At 44.8% G+C, this 21,552-nt stretch overlaps 1 protein-coding gene across 6 annotated transcripts in view; it reads right to left on the bottom strand.

Annotated features, from left to right (window-relative positions):
- The window catches only part of TTC29 (tetratricopeptide repeat domain 29), a 562,022-nt gene that overhangs the window by 110,610 nt on the left and 429,860 nt on the right, over nt 1-21,552 (bottom strand). For 5 of the 6 annotated variants that reach the window (XR_010177479.1, XM_063920589.1, XM_063920588.1 and 2 more), the window contains exon 10: nt 7,504-7,735. Coding sequence is in view for 5 of the 6 variants with exons in the window: in XM_063920589.1 (XP_063776659.1) it covers nt 7,504-7,735 (232 nt within the window). In the remaining variant the exon portion in view is untranslated. Of the gene's footprint in view, nt 1-738; nt 4,698-7,503; nt 7,736-21,552 lie in introns of those variants that run through there. The other variant, XM_063920591.1, reaches the window with a different exon arrangement.

Below are 21,552 nucleotides of genomic sequence, written 5' to 3'. Positions count from 1 at the left end.
GCGCCGCATACGCATGCCCAGAAGTGCTTGTTTTTTACTTAATCGCAGCGCAGCAGACATTTTCAGCTAGCGATCAACTCGGAATGACCCCCATTGGTTTATCCCACAAAATGGTTTCCACCATACAGACACCAGGTATACTTTAAAACAACGTGATTACCTCTTGATTTTCACAGTAACACTGCAGCAACATCAGTTATGTTATGAATCAAATAATTATTTTTAGAAAACAGACTCAAAAGCAGTAATTTCAGTGTTTTCATTGCATACTGCGAACAAATTACAATTAGCAACATGCCATGATTATTGGCGTACAAAGAAAGGAGTGTCATTCATGTTGATGAAAAACTCATTAATTACAAGCTTTTTGGATATGTGGAGCAAATACTTCTTCATGCGACAACAAATTAAGACATCAGGGTGTTTTCTCTAACATATATTATCATTTTGTAAACTTTATTTTAGAAGAATAAAACAGAAGATATGTACAGTATGAATAGAATACCGTATTACTGTGGCCTAAGTTTAGATGGCATATACTGTACCATTGTTATTTTTTTCCATTACAACTACTTTATATTCCGTAACACTGTGAAATTTGACACAGTTCTCAATTATTTGTTCTAGCAAGAAGATAAAGTAGTGGCACCTGTAAATTTATGCATCCATTAAGATTTTTTGATTAAACAATTACAAATTCTATTTTAGGGAAAACAGGCAACATGAAAAACTACTTTTCAAATTAGAAAACAGAACTGTGAAATAAAAGGTGTGCAATATATTCCATATATGTGATTGATATGTCAGTGCAGCATTATTTATTCATGTGGTGAAGACACAGAATTTATGTCGGCAGTATTTTAAGAGTGGTCTTATTTAGCAAGAAATAGTGTTGCAGAATAATGCATCCACTGTCAGCTCCAGACAGGCTAATTCCTACTCTTTCATTTCAATGGGATGGTGAACATATCCAGTGAAAGTAAGTATAACACTAATTAGAGAGACAGAAAAGTATCACTTAGAACAATGTATGATATTACCAGCTGGAAAACCTTAAATACTGTAAGGTCAAACTGTGTTCATAAAATCACAAATTGTCACAAATATTGAGAATATATATTCAGTATTATGGAGAATTATTATTATTATCCTTTATTTATATGGCGACACAAGGGTTCCGCAGTGCCCAATTACAGAGAACATATGCACATAATCAAAACAGGAAAACAGTGACTTACAGTTGAAGACAATATAGGACAAGTACAGGGTAACTAAGCATAACTACACCAGTAAACAACACAGAGATAAGTTCCAAGGTGGCCAAAAAACTGCGGGATTTGGGCAGTTGAGGATTATTAAAGTAAGAAAAGGATACGACATGAGGGAAGAGGGCCATACTCGTGAGAGCTTACATTCTGAGGGGAGGGGTAGACAGACAGGGGGTACACAGAGAGCGTGGAACAGAGGGTTAGGATGAGATTTGGCTGGGTTTGGTAAAGAATTGGGTCTTAAGAGTCCGTTTGAAGTTTTGTAGAGAGGTGGAGAGTCTGAGGGGGAGAGGTAAAGAATTCCAGAGAAAGGGAGCAGCACGTGAAAAATCTTGGAGATATGAGTGGGAGGAAGTAATCAGAAGACAGGAGAGTCGGCGTGCATTAGCAGAGCAAAGAGGATGGGTGGGAGAGTAAAGGGAGAAAAGGTCAGAGATGTAGATGGGAGAGGAGTGGGTGAGAGCTTTGTAAGTGAGTGTGAGAAGTTTGAATTGGATTCTGAAAGGGAAGGGAAGCCAGTGAAGGGCTTGTAGAAGAGGGGAGGTGGACGTAGTGCGTTTGGTGAGGAAGATGAGCCGGGCAGCAGCATTGAGGATAGATTGGAGTGGAGAGAGGTAACTGTCAGGGAGGCCAGTTAGGAGGAGATTACAGTAGTCCAGAAAGACAGTTGTAGGTACGAGTGAGGAGAGCTGTGGAGAGATCAGGGGAGGAGAGGTAGATTTGAGGGTCATCAGCATAGAGGTGGTATTGGAAGTTAAAACAACTAATGAGTTCACCTAAAGAGTACGTATAGAGAGAGAAAAGGAGAGGACCAAGAACAGAGCCTTGGGGGCACCAACAGTTAGTGGAAGTGGGGGGGGGGGGGTAGCATCATGAGAGGAGACAGAGAAGGAACGATCAGAGAGGAAGAAGGACAGCCAGCAGAGGGCAGTATCACGCAGACCAAGAGAGTGAAGGATTTGCAGAAGGAGAGGGTGGTCCGCAGTGTCAAAAGCAGAAGAGAGGTCAAGAAGAATAAGCAGAGAGTAGTGTCCCTTAGATTTGGCTGCAAGGAGGTCATTGCAGACTTTTGTGAGGGCAGTTTCAGTGGAGTGGAGAGAACGGAAACCAGACTGGAATGGGTCAAGCAGTGAATGAGAGGAAAGAAAGGAAGTGAGGCGATTATAGACAATATGCTCAAGAAGTTTGGAGGCAAAAGGGAGGAGAGAGAATGACCGAATCTTTCACACAAATACCGTAGAATAATGTCTTTAAACAGCGCAATGTGCTTATTAGTGATGCACAAATTTTTACTTCATTTCTATGATGAGGAAGGTCACTCCTTTTCCTGTGTCCACAAAATGCTGCTACTGTACCTGTAGGATGCAATGCTTAGTAGACAGGGCCGGACCATTGACAAGGTAGTACAGGCCCAGTGGGACCTAGGCAGCCCATCAACCACCTGTCACTATATTATTATAAAAGTCAGTTTCTTATTCCTTTTATTTACCTTGCTGCAAGAGATGCTGCAGCTTCGAATAAGGGGAAAGTATAGCAGTGAGTGGAGGGGCAGGTGCCTATGTAGAAATTAGGGACAGTCAACAGGACTGCATACTTACAGGGATGCATGGGAGGTCCCTGCAGGTCAGGCACATAGCCGAAACCATGGGGCGCTGCCATGCTGGTTAATGTATTGAGAAGCCTGGCAGATGAATGAAGCAGGGCAGTTTAGTCTATTGCTACAGTGCACGGCCCCTGCCTTTTCCTCTCTGGTGGTCTGAGTTACCTCCTCCTCAAAAGATATAGCAAGAGATGGGATCTTTTCCCACAGCACTGGTAAATGACAACAGCACAGTGAGCAATGCAAGCAGAGGGTCAGAAAATAGCATTCACAATCAGACCAGCAAAAGGTACAGTAAGTATAGCTGGGGGCTGTGATTGGAAGAAGTGGAGGAGGTAATGGGCATGGTTGAGGAAAGTTTGACAGAATAACGTGGTAATGACAGGGTTAATGCTTTTATTGTGCTTAATTAACATGACGGGCATTTGATAATTGGAGATAAGGAGTTACAGTTTATAAATGGGGTCATATACAGTTTGTTGAAGGAGGCTGTTATGATTATACAGGAGTTAATGAATTTTGAGGATGAGTTTTTAAGGCTGAGTGCATGTCATGTTCAAAACTGCTCTGTAACATATGTTGGTCATTAGCGAGCTCTCAGTATCACATGGCGGTTTACAAAAATGCTCTTCGTAATGTAAATAGGTCACAAATATGCTCTGATTATTGTATGACGTCACAAAAATGTTCTCAATAGGGTATAGTGGTGACAAACATCCCCTCAGTAGTGCACGGCGTCACAAAAATGATCTCAGTTGTGTATGGCATCACAAAAATGCTCTCAGTAGTAAATGACGTCACAAAAATGATCTCAGTATTTTATGGGGCTCACAAAAATACTCTCAGTATTGTATGAGAGTCACAAAAATGCCCTCATTAGTGAATGATATCACAAAAATGCTCTCAGTTTTGTATGGCAGTCACAAAAATGCTCTCAGTAGTGAATGATGTCACAAAAATACTGTTAGTATTGCATGGCAGTCACAAAAATCCTGTGATTCACTGAATAAGGACTTCAGCAAAAACATGCAAAAAAAAAGGTTTCGGGTCGTGTGAAGCAGCTATATTGCTTGCTCAAGCCAAAAGTGTTAGCCTGTCATTAATGTAACCACCAGGGCTGGCACCATAGATTCTCTGGTTATGCTATTGCATATAACGCTAACTAAAGTAAAGCACTGCAGGAAAGTTCTGACATTATGATGATGCTTGTGAACTGAATCTGCCACCCAACCCAGGTGAAGAGGTTGACAGCTCCAGGTAAACCAAGTAAAGGGTGGAGGGTGCCTGTCTTAATTGTGCTCAGGTAGGTATAACTTGGTAGCAATAGGGCATTTGCACAGGATGAGGTTGCTATGGCGTGTCTGACGTGCTGGCTGCTCAGAAATGAGCGTATGGAGAGATCCGGAGCTTTCCTGCACCAGGGATAGCCCTTATGACAGAAAATAATGGATTAGCATACATTGTAATTATCATTACTTTTGTTTCTGTAGTTAGAGGGGGTATTTTTAAGTTTATCTAGAAAAGATATACTTTGCATGTGAACAGATCAGGGTGTATCTTGACTAGGGCTCCGTGAGATCTTAATCCAGATCTGTTGGCAGGATATTGTTCTACAGGGTTACAGGCCACTTAAAAGCAACATACAACTGATGTGGTATCCAGTCAGATACTGTATGTATAGCTGTACACAAAACTATCATCTCTATTCTCACGTGACTATACATATAAGCCACCATCTGACTTCCACTTCCTCTTCTTCATCTACTTTCCCAGCATTCATTATACTGCACTTGCAGGTTATGGGTGATGGCCGGAGAGTGGATTCATCCCTGCAATAGCATGACATGTGAAATCAATTCCTTGGGACTCTGCAGCGCTCTTTATAAAAACAGGATATATAGGGAGGGGTATTTCTATTTCTATTTTAGTCTGCATAAAAAACACATACTGTATGGCCCAAAAGCATGCCATACAAACACCAGTAGCTAGACCTAGCATGATAGGAAAAATCTCCAAGCGAATTGTAGGTGAATTCTGGTGATCACCACTGAATGATCTGTGTATTAGTCCTATTCAAATCAAAATATTAGTGCACACGCTCCTCAAAATGAGACAGAAAGTGTCAAGTTTTCTCTTCCCTGAATGAACTTGTTAACTAACAACATCCATAGTAATCAGGGAAATGATTTGTGAATATCTAACAGAAGAAATGTTCTGCACATATCCTGTAAAGTTTACAGTTGAGTATTGATGTGGGCCTAGGTGACTTCTAATTAATAACCTATATTTTATAGCGGGGAATACATTAGAGATGGGATATTGGTGGTCATTCCGAGTTGATCGCACGTAGCAACTTTTTGCTGCTCGTGCGATCAACTAGACGCCGTCTATGGGGGAGTGTATTTTAGTATAGCAGGGCTGCGATCGCTTGTGCAGCCCTGCTATGCTAAAAGAAATTTGTGCAGAACAAGACTAGCCCTGCACCTACTTACCCTGTGCGACGGATCCAGCGATGAAGGTCCCGCCCTCCAAACGCCTGGACACGCCTGCGTTCGCCTTACCACGCCCGGGAAACGGTGAGTAGATGCCCCGATCCTCCATCCCGCTTTCAATCTTCTTACGATCGGGCCTGCGATCGCTTTCTTCGGTCCTGGCGTCGTTGCCCGGCAGTTCCAACCCGTTTGCACCACAGCGAAGAAACGCTGCGTGCGAACGGGTCGGAATGACCCCCATTGTTACCTCAGTTTGGAAGAAAACAATGACTGTTTAAATCAGGGACGTGCGGTGAGCTAACTAGCTCAGGAGGCACTGGCTAGCCCCAGAGCCAGATTTACATGCAATTTATGAGCCAAAGCGTACATCTGGGCATTATACACAGGTGCAGTAGTATAAACTCCTGGAAATTTGGTGAGTTTTGAACAGCGATGTGCGGAAAAGATAGGCAGGTGAGGCACTGCCTCACCTGCCATAGACTTTTTACTCCAGAGTTTTGGCTATAAAATTATTAGAATAATGCAAAGAAGATAGTTCTAACATATTCTTTGTATTTTTTATATACTTTATACAGTCAAAACTCTGGAGCAAACATTTAATATGACAGCGCACGTCAGTGGTTTAAATCTGCTTTTAGTCTGGAAACTGAGCTCATCATTCAGTGGTTAGATCATTCTACATACCATGAAGCAAACTGTGAATGTTAATATTGTTTAATACTGTATAATAGTTGCTTTAAATGCTCTTCTTGCTGAATAAATGGGCATGAGAGATACTTAGTAGTTACTGAATATTGTACCACTGGGCAATATGGCCACTGCCATTTTTCAACTGCATGACAACTTGGTAAACCAAGTATTCTGTTTATAATGTGCTTAATAAATGCCAGAGCAATAAGATTCCCTCTGAATAATTATTCCACCTTTATGTTGAACTTAACGTTTACAGGAAAATAATGTGAAAATACAGCAGGTGAGGAAAAGATTGAAAAATGCAAATTATCATTATAACTGTTGTTCCTTTTAGTCCATATTGCTCTTTGTGTTCCTAAAGCAGGAAATGGAGACTTTTGGGCTTATTTACTAAACGTTGGGTTCCAAAACCCGACGCTTCTGATCATTATTATGCATGAACTTTAGAAAGGCACTGCTTTTACTAGCCATGTTTCGCTAGTTAAAGCATTAGTAAATTAGCTGTACCTCCCAACTTTCTAAAGTTGTGGGGCAGGACACAGACACACGCCGATGGCGCGTGCCCAAAATTAGGGGGTGTAGCCTTGCGGGCAGTGCCGCGCTCGTGGGCCATGCCCCCATTTTCACCAATGTGGGGCATGGCCAGCGCTCTGTGATCTGCTGGCCATGCCCCCAGACCCTATTGCAAGGTCATGCGCACAGTGTCTATTCACCGCTGCTCTGCTTAGCATAGCAGCGAGTGAGAGAGGTCTTCCAACTGCCCCCTCCCCCCCACCGCGGGACACTGTGACCCATGGGTGGGATAGTTCAAGAAAAACGTGACTGTCCCGCCCAAATCAGGACAGTTGGAAGGTTTGAATAAGCCCCTTCTTGATGCAGAGTTGACTGCAAATCAGCTTTAGATGCTCGCACACTGCATGCATGGAAATTGCATGTGTGCTGAGTTGTATGTATCTTGTGGTTTGCTGGCCATGGAAACAGGAGCATTTACTCTTACGTCCAGCTCTTCATGTCGAGCAGTTGCATTTACCTGACCCCACTGAACTACATGAGAACTCCCCATTACAGCCCAGTCAGACCTGCTCTGCTGCAAGTGGAGATGTGACTGAAATGTGTATGATGTGTATGTTCAGCTCTAGAGCATGTGCAGTCTGAAACCAGGCCAGATATGCTCTGCAAACAGACTAACTTTCTACTCTGCATTAGTCCCTTAAACCATTTTCTTTGATCAGATTATTCCTATTCAAACAATTTCTCAGTTCACAAATGATCTGAACATACACTGAAAACAGTGAACCATACATCATCAGTAAGTATATTAATTGCTGAGAAAACCTGTACAAGTAAATGACAGTAAAACAAGCAAACAGTAACATTCTGCAAGCAATTCCAAATAAATAGATTAACCATGTGCAGCTATAAGTCCAATGTGTGTCATTACTAGTCTTACCAGTGTTTGCAGGGTCACTGAACATGTCACTTCTGTTCTTCTTCCATGTCAGCAGGTACTCCATGCTGACATAATCTGCAGCCTCTGTGTGTCTGCTCACTGCCAGCATCATCCTGTGTGCCTTTGCAATGCCGAAATGAACTTGGGCCTCTTCTATTAGAGGTATTTCACCGAGACTGACTGCAGCCTCGTAAGCTTGAGAAAAACACAGGCACGCTTTCTCATAGTTTCCCTGCAAGAAAGACCATACAAAGTTTCATGGCAAATCTATTAATTACCATTGAAATTAATATTGATTAATTATATGGCAATCATCGACTGTAGGTATCAGTTCTTGTTACCAGCTAAACTATAATGTAACCATTTTAAATGTAAGGTAAGGAAAATATAATTATATTGTCAGAACAGCAAATTAAGGCTGATTTACAAAAGTGGTACTTAGTGGTCTCTGTAAGCGCACAGCACAAATGCCATTTTGTGATGTCATTAGTCTATTATTTACAGGAAATGCATTGCGCTTCTTAAGGGCCCTATACACTGGGCGATAACAGTGATTGATATGAACGTTCTCGTCAGGGCCGTTTCTTGGGGCAGGCGAGCAGTGCAACCACACTGGGCGCCCGCTGCGGCACTAACTGTGGCTCCCTGCTTCCCCCTCCTATTTCTCCCCGAGTAACCCGCTCGGGGGGCGGAGTTTCACAGAATGACGCGGTTGCGTCGTTACGTCACGACGCAACCCCGTCACTCCGCGAAACTCCCCCCCGAGCGGAGTACAGAGGGGTTTCCAAGTTAGGAAGAGGGAAAGGCCGGCGCGAGGAGCGACTGGTGAGGCGGGCCGAAGAGCGGTAATCGCCTCTGTAAGTATTCTCTCTCTCTCTCTCAATGTGTAAAATGGGGACACCTGCTGTAATGTGTGAAATGGGGACTTTTGCCTGCCGTAGTGTGGGGATTTAATGTATCAAGGGCATTACGGTGTGTGGCATAATATGGTGCAGGGGACGTTACTGTGTGGGGCTTAATATGGTAGATTTTGTTTTTCCTGTGGTGGTCGTGATCTGTTGGAGCAGGGTCAAAAACTGGATTGTGAGGTAGTCTTTTCAGACGAGGCCATGCCCATTTAAATGAGGCCACACCCATTTAGATGAGGCCACGCCCCTTGCCGGGTGCACGCGCAAGTTTTTTTTTTAATATCTAGGTGTGTGTGTGCGGGGGGCATTTTTTTATGTCATGGGGGGGGGCGCATTTTTAAATCTCGCACTGGGAGCCAAATTGGCTAGAAACAGCCCTGGTTCTCGTTCATTATCGGTCATTGTGTAGGCACCAACGATGCGCGGCCCCGCACTCATTCATCGTTGGTGCTGGGTCACTTATGCATGCAGGCCAATATGGACAATCTTGTCCATGTTACCATGCATACATATGGAGCCGAGTGATGGGGGGGAGTGAGGAAACTTCACTCCCCCGTCACCTCCCCCCAGCCGCCGGGTGGCCTGTCTGCTGTATCGGCCGTCTGGCAGCTCGGCGGCGGGTCGCTAGGTGTGTAGGTCCCATTAGTTGCAATCAGCCACAACAAAAATACTTAACGAGACTGCACTTATTCATTTGATATGTGACACTAGAGTTTTTGTGTATATCTGTGTGTGCGATTGAGTCTGTGGGCCTAATTCAGACCTGATCGCTGTGCTGTAAATTACACTATCCTGCGATCAGATAGTCGCTGCCCAGGGGGAGTGAAAATTCTCCCCTTGCAAGTGTGCGACTGCATGTGTACGCTGTGTGAAAATTCCCCTCAGTCTGCAGACAGCCGCAAAACCATTCGCATCACACTCACAATCAAATGTGTTTCCCATTCTGTGCAGTGTGCGCAATACTTACTCCTATGGTGCGAAGAAATCAGGCTGACGTCACACACCTGACCTGAAAATGCTTGGGAGCGCCTGTGTTTTTCCAGACACTCCCTGAAAACAACCAGTTACCACCCGCAAACGTCCTCTACCTGTCAATCACCTTGCGAACAGCCGTGGGATCGAAATTTTTGCCCCATCCTGTCGATGTTTGGCAACGCGCGTGCACATTGTGGTGCAGATGCATGCGCAGTAGTTGATCAGGTCTGAATCGGGCCCTGTATCTGTATACGAAGCACAACGGAAATTGGCGTGAAAAAAAGCAGCTGCTTCATATACAGATTCAGACTCACTTGAACACAAATATACAAGTATTGCATATTAAATTAAACAATGCAGTTTTGTAAGTTGGTTTTGTTTCATCTTGCTGTAATTAAGAAGCACATTAAGGCAAAAAAGACGATGGAAAGATGGTTTGTGCAAGCGCGACTGCAGCAATAGTGTCAATCTATATGTATATAGAATAAAATATCAGCAGGGGTATACTGTACACCTCAATAGTAAATTGTACCACGCAAGAATGTAAATAAAATGGTATGCTCCCTGTCATCTCCAACTCGTAATATAATAACTTACACAAGAGGCTTTCCTGTTTGACAGAAATATATTCAAGCACCATGTAATAGTCGTTTAATGTTCAGCCAGGAAAGCAGAATGCACTTACCTTACAAACCATCAAAACATTATTATTATTTTTTAGCAGTGTGGACAAGATAACAATATGTATTGCCAAAAACAAGCGCACTTTACCCCTATGATATAATTAAACTCTTCCAAAAGCAGCATTGCTATTTGACTGGCAACAAATGAAGTTATTGTTGTTCAGTGCAGGCTTTTAAAGTAAATATATTCACACTAGTGTGTTTAATGGACCTGTTATATGATTATAAACTGAGAATGCTAAATAGATTTAGAGTAAATATTTGAATTCATCCACATAAGTGTTTTAAAGAAAAGCAAGACATCTGCAGCTTAAAACTATCACTACGAACCAGGGAATTACAAGTTTTGTCCCTACAAATTTGTGCCCACCGTAATAATTTCCTTAGGTTTCCTGCTTATTTTCTGGGCTTTAAAAGTGAATATTTATTAATATAAACAAGCATTTAAAAAACAAAGTCTGATGGAAATTGTAGCTTGCCAAGGTCCACTTAGATAGTTCCATGCAGGGGCAGATCAAGAGAGGGGAAGGCCCGATGCAGCCTCCATGCAGGTGCCCCACCTCTTGACGGGACTTGCCCTCAGTAGATTCTGGCACAGTAAACTCTGGGAAAATGGCACCTGCCATGTCTTTGGTGATATCTCTGGCAAAATATGGTGCTTGCACTATGTCCCTGGTGGTATCTTCAGTCTTGATGGAGATGTAAGTATTGTGAATGGGTGCAGTGTGTGCGATGTGGGCCCCGTGGACACTCTTACCATGATTCTATGTGTGACATGACTGGATGTGTTCTGATTTTCAGACCTCCAATTGTATGACCAGTTGAAATTAAGCCATGGTTATAGAAAACTGGGGCATGTTTAATCATGGGTTTGAATTGGGTAGATTGAAATTAGTTTTCTTTGTAAATGTTGGTTATAATATTAACAGCTAAGAAGCATCTAATTTTCACCAAAACGTAACTAATTACGCTAAAGATAAAAGACCAAATTGTACATGTTCCAATGACAAAATGTTGCACAAAAGTAAAACTGTAACTATATTGTTCTTCAAATGTCTCTAAATGGTAAAGCAGCAATTGTTATATTTCTATGTATCAAGGCAAAACGCTATGGTCTGCAATGTCACCCTATACATCATGGGATCATCACCTATGATGTCCTTGCCATAAGATTTGCCAGCTTCCTCAGAGGATCCTTGATCTGTTAGTGTCTGCTCAAGGATGGCGATAACAGAAGGAAATTACTGAAACAAAGCCTTTATTTTTGAATAAAGCATTTTTCATTATTCAGTGGTTTTGGTTTCTCTTCCTTGTGGTTTTTTTTTTTTCTGAATTATTTAACAATTCCCCCACACGTCCACTAAGTGGAAATGAAAGTGAAAGCACGTTTGGTCCTTCAGTTCCTCTGTGCATGTGTGAACCAGCTAGCCTTAAGGGCAGTATCTCTAAGACAGCAGAGCATCACTCAGCTACCCGGGCAATACTTTATTGATAGATTACAGCATTGGTGATTTCCATCTGTCACATATTAGAACATAGACCACTGAATATGTCCCAACCTCAACCACTTGTTACTTCATTGTACGACAATTCAACATTTAGCTCAAGTTGACCGTGTTGTGTGGGGTTGGGGCTGCGTTACCGGCGGCTGGGATCCTGGCAGTCAGCATCCCGATGCCGGGATCCCTGACGCAGAATTCCGGCGGGGGTGGGACAGATGGCAGGGGGGGGAGGGTGGGTAGTTGTCGTGCCGACTGTTGGTCTCGTTAGTGATCAGGATGCAGGGGGAGGTTATGTGACCGTCGGACCCATAACTACATCCCGTTGTGTGTATGTAAAGAGTCTGCTGCAGACATTGAGGGGCTGATGACGAGCTGAACGCACTTCTGACCTGACCATGCTTAGGAAATGTATTTTCATATATTCAGGTGCATGTCTGTTAATAAGCGTTCAGCTGTAACACACAAACATTTGCACTAGACGCATGTACACTCCATGACAGCAGAGATGGTTAGAGTGGGTTTAATAAAATGTCATTACATATAAATAGAAAACCAAATACAATTATTAAGTAAAATAAATTAAACATCTGCTGAAAATTGAATGATAAGCTACAGTAGTCAAAAAGGAAGTGTTAAAATAGGATTTTAATACCTACCGGTAAATCCTTTTCTCTTAGTCCGTAGAGGATGCTGGGGATGCTTCAAGAACCATGGGGTATAGACGGGATCCGCAGGAGACATGGGCACACTATAAGACTTTGAATGGGTGTGAACTGGCTCCTCCCTCTATGCCCCTCCTCCAGACTCCAGTTATAGGAACTGTGCCCAGGGAGACGGACATTTCGAGGAAAAGGATTTATTTAATATTTTAAAACTAAGGTGAGATACATACTAGCTCACACCTCAAACACGCCGTACAACATGGCATTCAACAACAACGCATGCAACGGCATGACCAACAACAGTCACAGATGGACTGAACTCAACGCAACATGAGCGTAACTACAACCAAACTGCAGATACAGCCCGCACTGGGACGGGCGCCCAGCATCCTCTACGGACTAAGAGAAAAGGATTTACCAGTAGGTATTAAAATCCTATTTTCTCATACGTCCTAGAGGATGCTGGGGATGCTTCAAGAACCATGGGGTATATACCAAAGCTCTATAACGGGCGGGAGAGTGCGGATGACTCTGCAGCACCGATTGACCAAACAAGAGGTCCTCCTCAGCCAGGGTATCAAACTTGTAAAACTTCACAAAAGGTGTTTGAACCCGACCAAGTAGCCGCTCGGCAAAGCTGTAATGCCGAGACCCCTCGGGCAGCCGCCCAGGATGAGCCCACCTTTCTGGTAGAATGGGCTTTCACCGATTTCGGTAACGGCAATCCTGCCGTAGAATGAGCCTGCTGAATCGTATTACAGATCCAGCATGCAATAGTCTGCTTGGAAGCAGGAGCCCCAATCTTGTTGGGAGCCCACAGGACAAACAGAGCCTCTGTTTTCCTAATCTGAGCCGTTCTGGCGACATAGATTTTCAAAGCCCTGACCACATCGAGAGACTTTGATTCCGCCAAAGCGTCAGTAGCCACGGGCACCACAATAGGCTGGTTCACGTGAAATGATGAAACCACTTTCGGTAGAAATTGCTGCCGAGTTCTCTACTCCGCTCTATCAGCATGGAAGATTAAATAGGGGCTTTTGTGAGACAAAGCCGTCAACTCAGACACCTGCCTTGCGGATGCCAAGGCCAACAACATGACTACTTTCCAAGTAAGGAATTTTAACTCAACCTTGCGTAAAGGTTTAAACCAATGCAATTGCAGGAACTGCAACACCACATTAAGATCCCACGGTGCCACAGGAGGCACAAACGGAGGTTGGATGTGAAGCACGCCTTTCACAAAGGTCTGAACTTCTGGAAGGGAGGCCAATTCTTTCTAAAAAAGATCGACAAGGCCGAAATCTGTACTTTAATGGAGCCTAACTTAAGGCCCGCATCCACACCTGCTTGCAAAAAATGGAGTAAACGCCCCAGGTGAAATTCTTCCGTAGGAGCCTTCTTGGATTCACACCAAGACACATATTTTCTCCAAATACGGTGGTAATGCTTTGCCGTTACTTCTTTCCTAGCCTGAAGAAGTGTGGGAATGACTTCACTGGGAATACCCTTCCGGGCTAGGATTTGGCGTTCAACCGCCATGCCGTCAAACGCAGCCGCGGTAAGTCCTGATACACGCATGGCCCCTGTTGCAACAGGTCCTCCCGAAGAGGAAGAGGCCAGGGATCTTCTACGAGCAACTCCTGAAGATCTAGATACCAGGCCCTTCTTGGCCAATCCGGAACAATGAGTATCACCTGAAACCTTGTTTTTCTTATAATTTTTATCACCTTTGGAATGAGTGGAAATGGAGGGAACACATATACCGATGGAAACACCCACGGTGTCACTAGGGCGTCCACCGCAATCGTTTGAGTGTCCCTTGACCTGGAACAATATCTCTGAAGTTTCTTGTTGAGGCGGGACGCCATCATGTCTACTTGAGGAACTCCCCAATGACTTGTCACTTCTACAAAGACCTCTTGATGAAGACCCCACTCTCCTGGATGGAGATCGTGTCTGCTGAGGAAGTCTGCTTCCCAGTTGTCCACTCCTGGAATGAAGACTGCTGACAGAGCGCTGGCACGTCTTTCCGCCCAGCGAAGAATCTTCGTGGCCTCGGCCATTGCCGCTCTGCTCCTTGTTCCGCCCTGGCGGTTTATGTACGCCACTGCTGTCACGTTGTCTGACTTAATCAAGACAGGCAGACCTCGAAGAAGATGTTCTGCTTGCAGGATGCCGTTGTAAATGGCCCTTAATTCCAGAATGTTTATGTGTAGACAAGCTTACTGACTTGATCACTTTCCCTGAAAGTCTTGTCCCTGTGTGACTGCTCCCCAGCCTCGGAGGCTTGCATCTGTGGTCACCAGGATCCAATCCTGAATCCCGAACCTGCGTCCCTCCAGAAGATGAGAACTGTGTAGCCACCACAGAAGGGAGATTCTGGTCCTGGAAGACAGAATTATTTTCCGGTGCATGTCCAGGTGAGACCCGGACCACTGGTCCAACAGGTCCCACTGAAACACCCTGGCATGGAACCTGCCATACGGAATAGCCTCGTAGGCCGCCACCATCTTCCCCAGCAACCGAGTGCAGTGAAGAACTGACACCTTTGCTGGTTTCAGAATCTGTTTTACCATGTTCTGTATTTCCAGAGCTTTTTCCACTGGAAGAAAAATTCTCTGCAATTCTGTATCCAGAATCACACCCAGGAACGACAGCCGTGTCGTCGGATCCAACTGTGATTTTGGCAAATTTAGGAGCCAACCATGTTGTTGCAGAATCGTCAGTGAAAGGGCAGCATTTTTCAGCAATTGTTCCTTGGATCTCGCCTTTATGAGGAGATCGTCCAAGTACGGGATAATTGTGATTCCCTGCTTGCGCAGCAGAACCATCATTTCCGCCATTACTTTGGTGAAAATCCTCAGAGCCGTGGACAGACCAAACGGCAACGTCTGAAATTGGTAATGACAATCCTGAACAGCGAATCTCAGCTAAGCCTGATGTGGAGGATATATGGGGACATGCAAGTAGGCATCCTTTATGTCGACCGACACCATAAAATCCCCCTCCTCCAGACTGGAGAGATTCCATCTTGAATTTGATTTTTTTTTATTTTTTTTAGAAAGAAATTAAGGGATTTTAGGTTCAGAATCGGTCTGACTGAGCCATCCGGCTTCGGGACCACGAACAGGCTCGAAAAAAAGCCTTCCCCCCTTTGTGACGGGGGCACTGTGACAATTACTTGATTTTGACACAACTTTAGAATCGCAGCGCTTACTACTTCCCTTTCTAGAAGAGAAGCTGGCAAGGCCGATTTGAAAATCGGTGAGGGGGCACATCTTGAAACTCTAACCTGCATCCTTGGGTTACTATTTCCACTACCCAAGGATCCAGGTCCGAGTGCACCTAGACCTGACTGAAGAGTTGGAGACGTGCCCCCACTGGTGCGGACTCCCGCAGAGGAGCCCCAGCGTCATGCGGTGGATTTGGTAGAAGCCGGAGAGGACTTCTGCTCTTGGGAACTTGCCCAGCCTGTGACCTTTTTCCCCTTCCCCTTGCAGCAAGGAAGGAGGACCCACGTCCTTTTTTGAATTTATTGGGCCGAAAGGACTGAATCTGATAGTGAGGCGATTTCTTCTGCTGTACAGGAACATATGGTATAAATCAAGACTTACCCGCGGTAGCCGTAGACACCAGGTCAGTGAGGGCGTCACCAAACAAGACCCTACTGTTAAACGGTAGAGACTCCATCGCCTTCTTAGAGTCAGCGTCAGCATTCCATTGGTGAATCCACAATGCTCTCCTTGCTGAGACTGCCATGGCATTGGCCCTTGATCCCAAAAGGCCAATATCCCTTGCAGCTTCTTTTAGATATGCTGCAGTATCCCTGATATGACCCAGAGTCAAAAGCACACTATCCCTGTCTAGGGTATCTACCTCAGATGACAAGTTATCTGCCCACTTTTCTATAGCGCTACTCACCCATGCCGAAGCAACGGTAGGCCTGAGTAGCGAACCCGTAGTGACATAAATGGGTTTTAGTGTATTTTCCTGCTTACGATCCGCATGATCTTTTAGGTCTGCCGTGTCGGGAGACGGAAGTGCCACCTTTTTGGATAGACGCGATAAAGCTTTGTCTACCGTGGGGGTTGACTCCCACCTTTCCCTGTCCCCAGAGGGCAATGGATATGCCACTGGAATTCTTTTGGGAACCTGTATCTTCTTGTCAGGATTTTCCCAAGCCTTTTCAAAAAGCACGTTCAGTTCATGAGAGGGAGTAAACGTTACCTCAGGTTTCTTTCCTTTAAACATACAGACCCTTGTATCAGGAACAGCAGGGTCCTCTGTTACATGCAACACTTCTTTTATCGCCACAATCATGTACTGAATACTCTTAGCCAGTCTTGGATTTAATCTGGCATCACTATAGTCGACACTGGAATCAGAGTCCGTGTCGGTATCAGTATCATCTATCTGGGTAAATGCACGTTTCTGTGACCCCGAGGGGGTCTGGGCTTGTGACAAAGCATCCTCCATGGATTTTCTCCATGTCTGGTTCTTAGACTCAGATTTATCAAATCTCTTAGTCAACCGAGTCACATTTGCATTTAAAACACTCAACATATTTACCCAATCATCCGTCGGCGGTGCCGACACGCTCACTCTCACAGTATTTTCTGTCCCCACTCCAGCCTCCTCCTGGGAAGAGCACTCAGCATCAGACATGTCGACACACACGTACCGACACCCACAACCACACTGGGGCTCTAGGAGACAGACCCACAACAAAGCCTGTAAGAAAGACACAGAGGGAGTTCTGCCAGCTCACCACCCAGCGCCTATCCCGCTACTGAAGCAAGTAAAAGACTGCCCAGACCTGATAGCGCTTTATATAAATATATCAATTAGCACCAAATCACTTGTGCCTGCCCCCCCCCCCCCCCCCCCATTTTGCACCCTGTTACTTGTACAGCAGTGTGGAGGTCAGGGCCAGCGTCTCTGCAGCTTCTGTAAAGAGAAAATGGCGCTGGTCAGAGCTGTGTGGGCTAAGCACCGCCCACTACATGGCACGCTTCAGTCCCGCTTAAATTAATATTTATACTGGCGGGGGTCCCTTAACTAGTGCCTAGGCACTGTTTTTTACTGATGCCAGTGCTGTTTGAGGTATACATGCTGCCCAGGGCGCCCCCCCCTGCGCCCTGCAGTGCCGCGTTATGTGTGGGAGCATGGCACGCAGCGCGGCCGCTGCGCGGTACCTCAAATGCGTCTTCTGCCATCATTGAAGTCTTCTGATCTTCTCATACTCACCCAGCTTCTATCTTCTGGCTCTGTGAGGGGGGTGACGGCGCGGCTCCGTGAACAAGCAGCTAGGCGCACCAAGTGATCGAACTCTCTGGAGTTAATGGTGTCCAGTAGCCTAAGAAGCAGAGCCCTTGAACTCAGAGAAGTAGGTCTGCTTCTCTCCCCTCAGTCCCACGATGCAGGGAGCCTGTTGCCAGCAGGTCTCCCTGAAAATAATAAACCTAACAAAAGTCTTTTTCTGAGAAACTCTGGAGAACTCCTCAGTGTGCATCCAGTCTCACTGGGCAAAGAATCTAACTGGAGTCTGGAGGAGGGGCATAGAGGGAGGAGCCAGTTCACACCCATTCAAAGTCTTATAGTGTGCCCATGTCTCCTGCGGACCCCATGGTTCTTGAAGCATCCCCAGCATCCTCTAGGACGTATGAGAAATAATAAATGCAAACAGACAGCTGCAACGTCATATAATACAGCTGTCATGCTAATGATTCTATCAACTATAGAGTAAAAATACATCAGCTAATCAGTAGCAGGTAGATAGTTCTGCGAATAGTCATCATAAGGTACAGTATATTTGCTAGAGATGAGCGGGTTCGGTTCCTCGGAATCCGAACCCGCCCGAACTTCAGCTTTTTTTACACGGATCCGAGCGACTCGGATCTTCCCGCCTTGCTCGGTTAACCCGAGCGCGCCCGAACGTCATCATGACGCTGTCGGATTCTCGCGAGGCTCGGATTCTATCGCGAGACTCGGATTCTATATAAGGAGCCGCGCGTCGCCGCCATTTTACACGTGCATTGAGATTCATAGGGAGAGGACGTGGCTGGCGTCCTCTCCGTTTAGAGAATAAATAGATAGGAGAGTGAGAGTGAGACAGTGACACTTCATTTACTGGAGCTTAGGAGGAGTACTCAGACAGAGAGTGCAGAATTTTGCTGATAGTATTAGTTAGTTATACTAGTGACAGAGTGAGACAGTGACACTTCATTTACTGGAGCTTAGGAGGAGTACTCAGACAGAGAGTGCAGAATTTTGCTGATAGTATTAGTTAGTTATACTAGTGACTGACCAGTGACCACCAGTGCAGTTTTATATTATTTAATATAATCCGTTCTCTGCCTGAAAAAACGATACACAGTGACTCAGTCACATACCATATCTGTGCTCAGCCCAGTGTGCTGCTGCATCATCTATGTATAATATCTGACTGTGCTCACACAGCTTAATTGTGGGGGAGACTGGGGAGCAGTTAGGTTATAGCAGGAGCCAGGAGTACATATTAAAATTAAACAGTGCACACTTTTTTTCTGCAGGAGTGCCACTGCCAGTGTGACTGACCAGTGACCTGACCACCAGTATATAGTATACTATATTGTATTGTGAATGTCTGCCTGTAAAAGTTAAACACACGTCGTGTGACTTGTGTGGTGTTTTTTTATTCTATAAAATAAAAAACTCATTCTGCTGACAGACAGTGTCCAGCAGGTCCGTCATTATATAATATATACCTGTCCGGCTGCAGTAGTGATATATATATATTTTTTATATCATTATTTATCATGCAGTCGCAGCAGACACAGTACGGTAGTTCACGGCTGTAGCTACCTCTGTGTCGGCACTCGGCAGTCCATCCATAATTGTATACCACCTACCCGTGGTTTTTTTTTTCTTTCTTCTTTATACATACTACATCTCATTATCATCCAGTCTATATTAGCAGCAGACACAGTACAGTACGGTAGTCCACGGCTGTAGCTACCTCTGTGTCGGCACTCGGCAGTCCGTCCATAATTGTATACCACCTACCCGTGTTTTTTCTTTTCTTCTTTATACATACTACATCTCATTATTAACCAGTCTATATTAGCAGCAGACACAGTACGGTAGTCCACGGCTGTAGCTACCTCTGTGTCGGCACTCGGCAGTCCATCCATAATTGTATACCACCTACCCGTGGTTTTTTTTTCTTTCTTCTTTATACATACTACATCTCATTATCATCCAGTCTATATTAGCAGCAGACACAGTACAGTACGGTAGTCCACGGCTGTAGCTACCTCTGTGTCGGCACTCGGCAGTCCATCCATAATTGTATACCACCTACCCGTGGTTATTTTTTCTTTCTTCTTTATACATACTACATCTCATTATCATCCAGTCTATATTAGCAGCAGACACAGTACAGTACGGTAGTCCACGGCTGTAGCTACCTCTGTGTCGGCACTCGGCAGTCCGTCCATAATTGTATACCACCTACCCGTGGTTTTTTCTTTCTTTCTTCTTTATACATACTACATCTCATTATCATCCAGTCTATATTAGCAGCAGACACAGTACGGTAGTCCACGGCTGTAGCTACCTCTGTGTCGGCACTCGGCAGTCCATCCATAATTGTATACCACCTACCCGTGGTTTTTTTTTCTTTCTTCTTTATACATACTACATCTCATTATCATCCAGTCTATATTAGCAGCAGACACAGTACAGTACGGTAGTCCACGGCTGTAGCTACCTCTGTGGTCGGCACTCGGCAGTCCATCCATAATTGTATACCACCTACCCGTGGTTTTTTTTTTCTTTCTTCTTTATACATACTACATCTCATTATCATCCAGTCTATATTAGCAGCAGACACAGTACAGTACGGTAGTCCACGGCTGTAGCTACCTCTGTGTCGGCACTCGGCAGTCCGTCCATAATTGTATACCACCTACCCGTGTTTTTTTTTTCTTCTTTATACATACTACATCTCATTATCAACCAGTCTATATTAGCAGCAGACACAGTACAGTACGGCAGTCCACGGCTGTAGCTACCTCTGTGTCGGCACTCGGCAGTCCATCCATAATTGTATACCACCTACCCGTGGTTTTTTTTTCTTTCTTCTTTATACATACTACATCTCATTATCATCCAGTCTATATTAGCAGCAGACACAGTACAGTACGGTAGTCCACGGCTGTAGCTACCTCTGTGTCGGCACTCGGCAGTCCATCCATAATTGTATACCACCAACCCGTGTTTTTTTTTCTTTCTTCTTTATACATACTACATCTCATTATCATCCAGTCTATATTAGCAGCAGACACAGTACAGTACAATAGTCCACGGCTGTAGCTACCTCTGTGTCGGCACTCGGCAGTCCATCCATAATTGTATACTAGTATCCATCCATCTCCATTGTTTACCTGAGGTGCCTTTTAGTTGTGCCTATTAAAATATGGAGAACAAAAATGTTGAGTTTCCAAAATTAGGGAAAGATCAAGATCCACTTCCACCTCGTGCTGAAGCTGCTGCCACTAGTCATGGCCGAGACGATGAAATGCCAGCAACGTCGTCTGCCAAGGCCGATGCCCAATGTCATAGTACAGAGCATGTCAAATCCAAAACACCAAATATCAGTAAAAAAAGGACTCCAAAACCTAAAATAAAATTGTCGGAGGAGAAGCGTAAACTTGCCAATATGCCATTTACCACACGGAGTGGCAAGGAACGGCTGAGGCCCTGGCCTATGTTCATGGCTAGTGGTTCAGCTTCACATGAGGATGGAAGCACTCAGCCTCTCGCTAGAAAACTGAAAAGACTCAAGCTGGCAAAAGCACCGCAAAGAAATGTGCGTTCTTCGAAATCCCAAATCCACAAGGAGAGTCCAATTGTGTCGGTTGCGATGCCTGACCTTCCCAACACTGGACGTGAAGAGCATGCGCCTTCCACCATTTGCACGCCCCCTGCAAGTGCTGGAAGGAGCACCCGCAGTCCAGTTCGTTTGTTTAAGTCAGGCACCCGGGGAGACACCTGTTGTCCGTGGGAGGAATATGGCCGTTGACATGCCTGGTGAAAATACCAAAAAAATCAGCTCTTCGGTGTGGAAGTATTTCACCAGAAATGCGGACAACATTTGTCAAGCCGTGTGTTCCCTTTGTCAAGCTGTAATAAGTAGGGGTAAGGACGTTAACCACCTCAGGACATCCTCCCTTATACATCACCTGCAGCGCATTCATAATAAGTCAGTGACAAGTTCAAAAACTTTGGGCGACAGCGGAAGCAGTCCACTGACCAGTAAATCCCTTCCTCTTGTAAC

Source organism: Pseudophryne corroboree, chromosome 1 (genome assembly GCF_028390025.1).
Source record: "Pseudophryne corroboree isolate aPseCor3 chromosome 1, aPseCor3.hap2, whole genome shotgun sequence".
NCBI classification, from domain to species: domain Eukaryota; kingdom Metazoa; phylum Chordata; class Amphibia; order Anura; family Myobatrachidae; genus Pseudophryne; species Pseudophryne corroboree.
The sequence above is the reverse complement of the archived record's forward strand: the minus strand, read 5'-3'. Positions and strand labels throughout refer to the sequence as shown.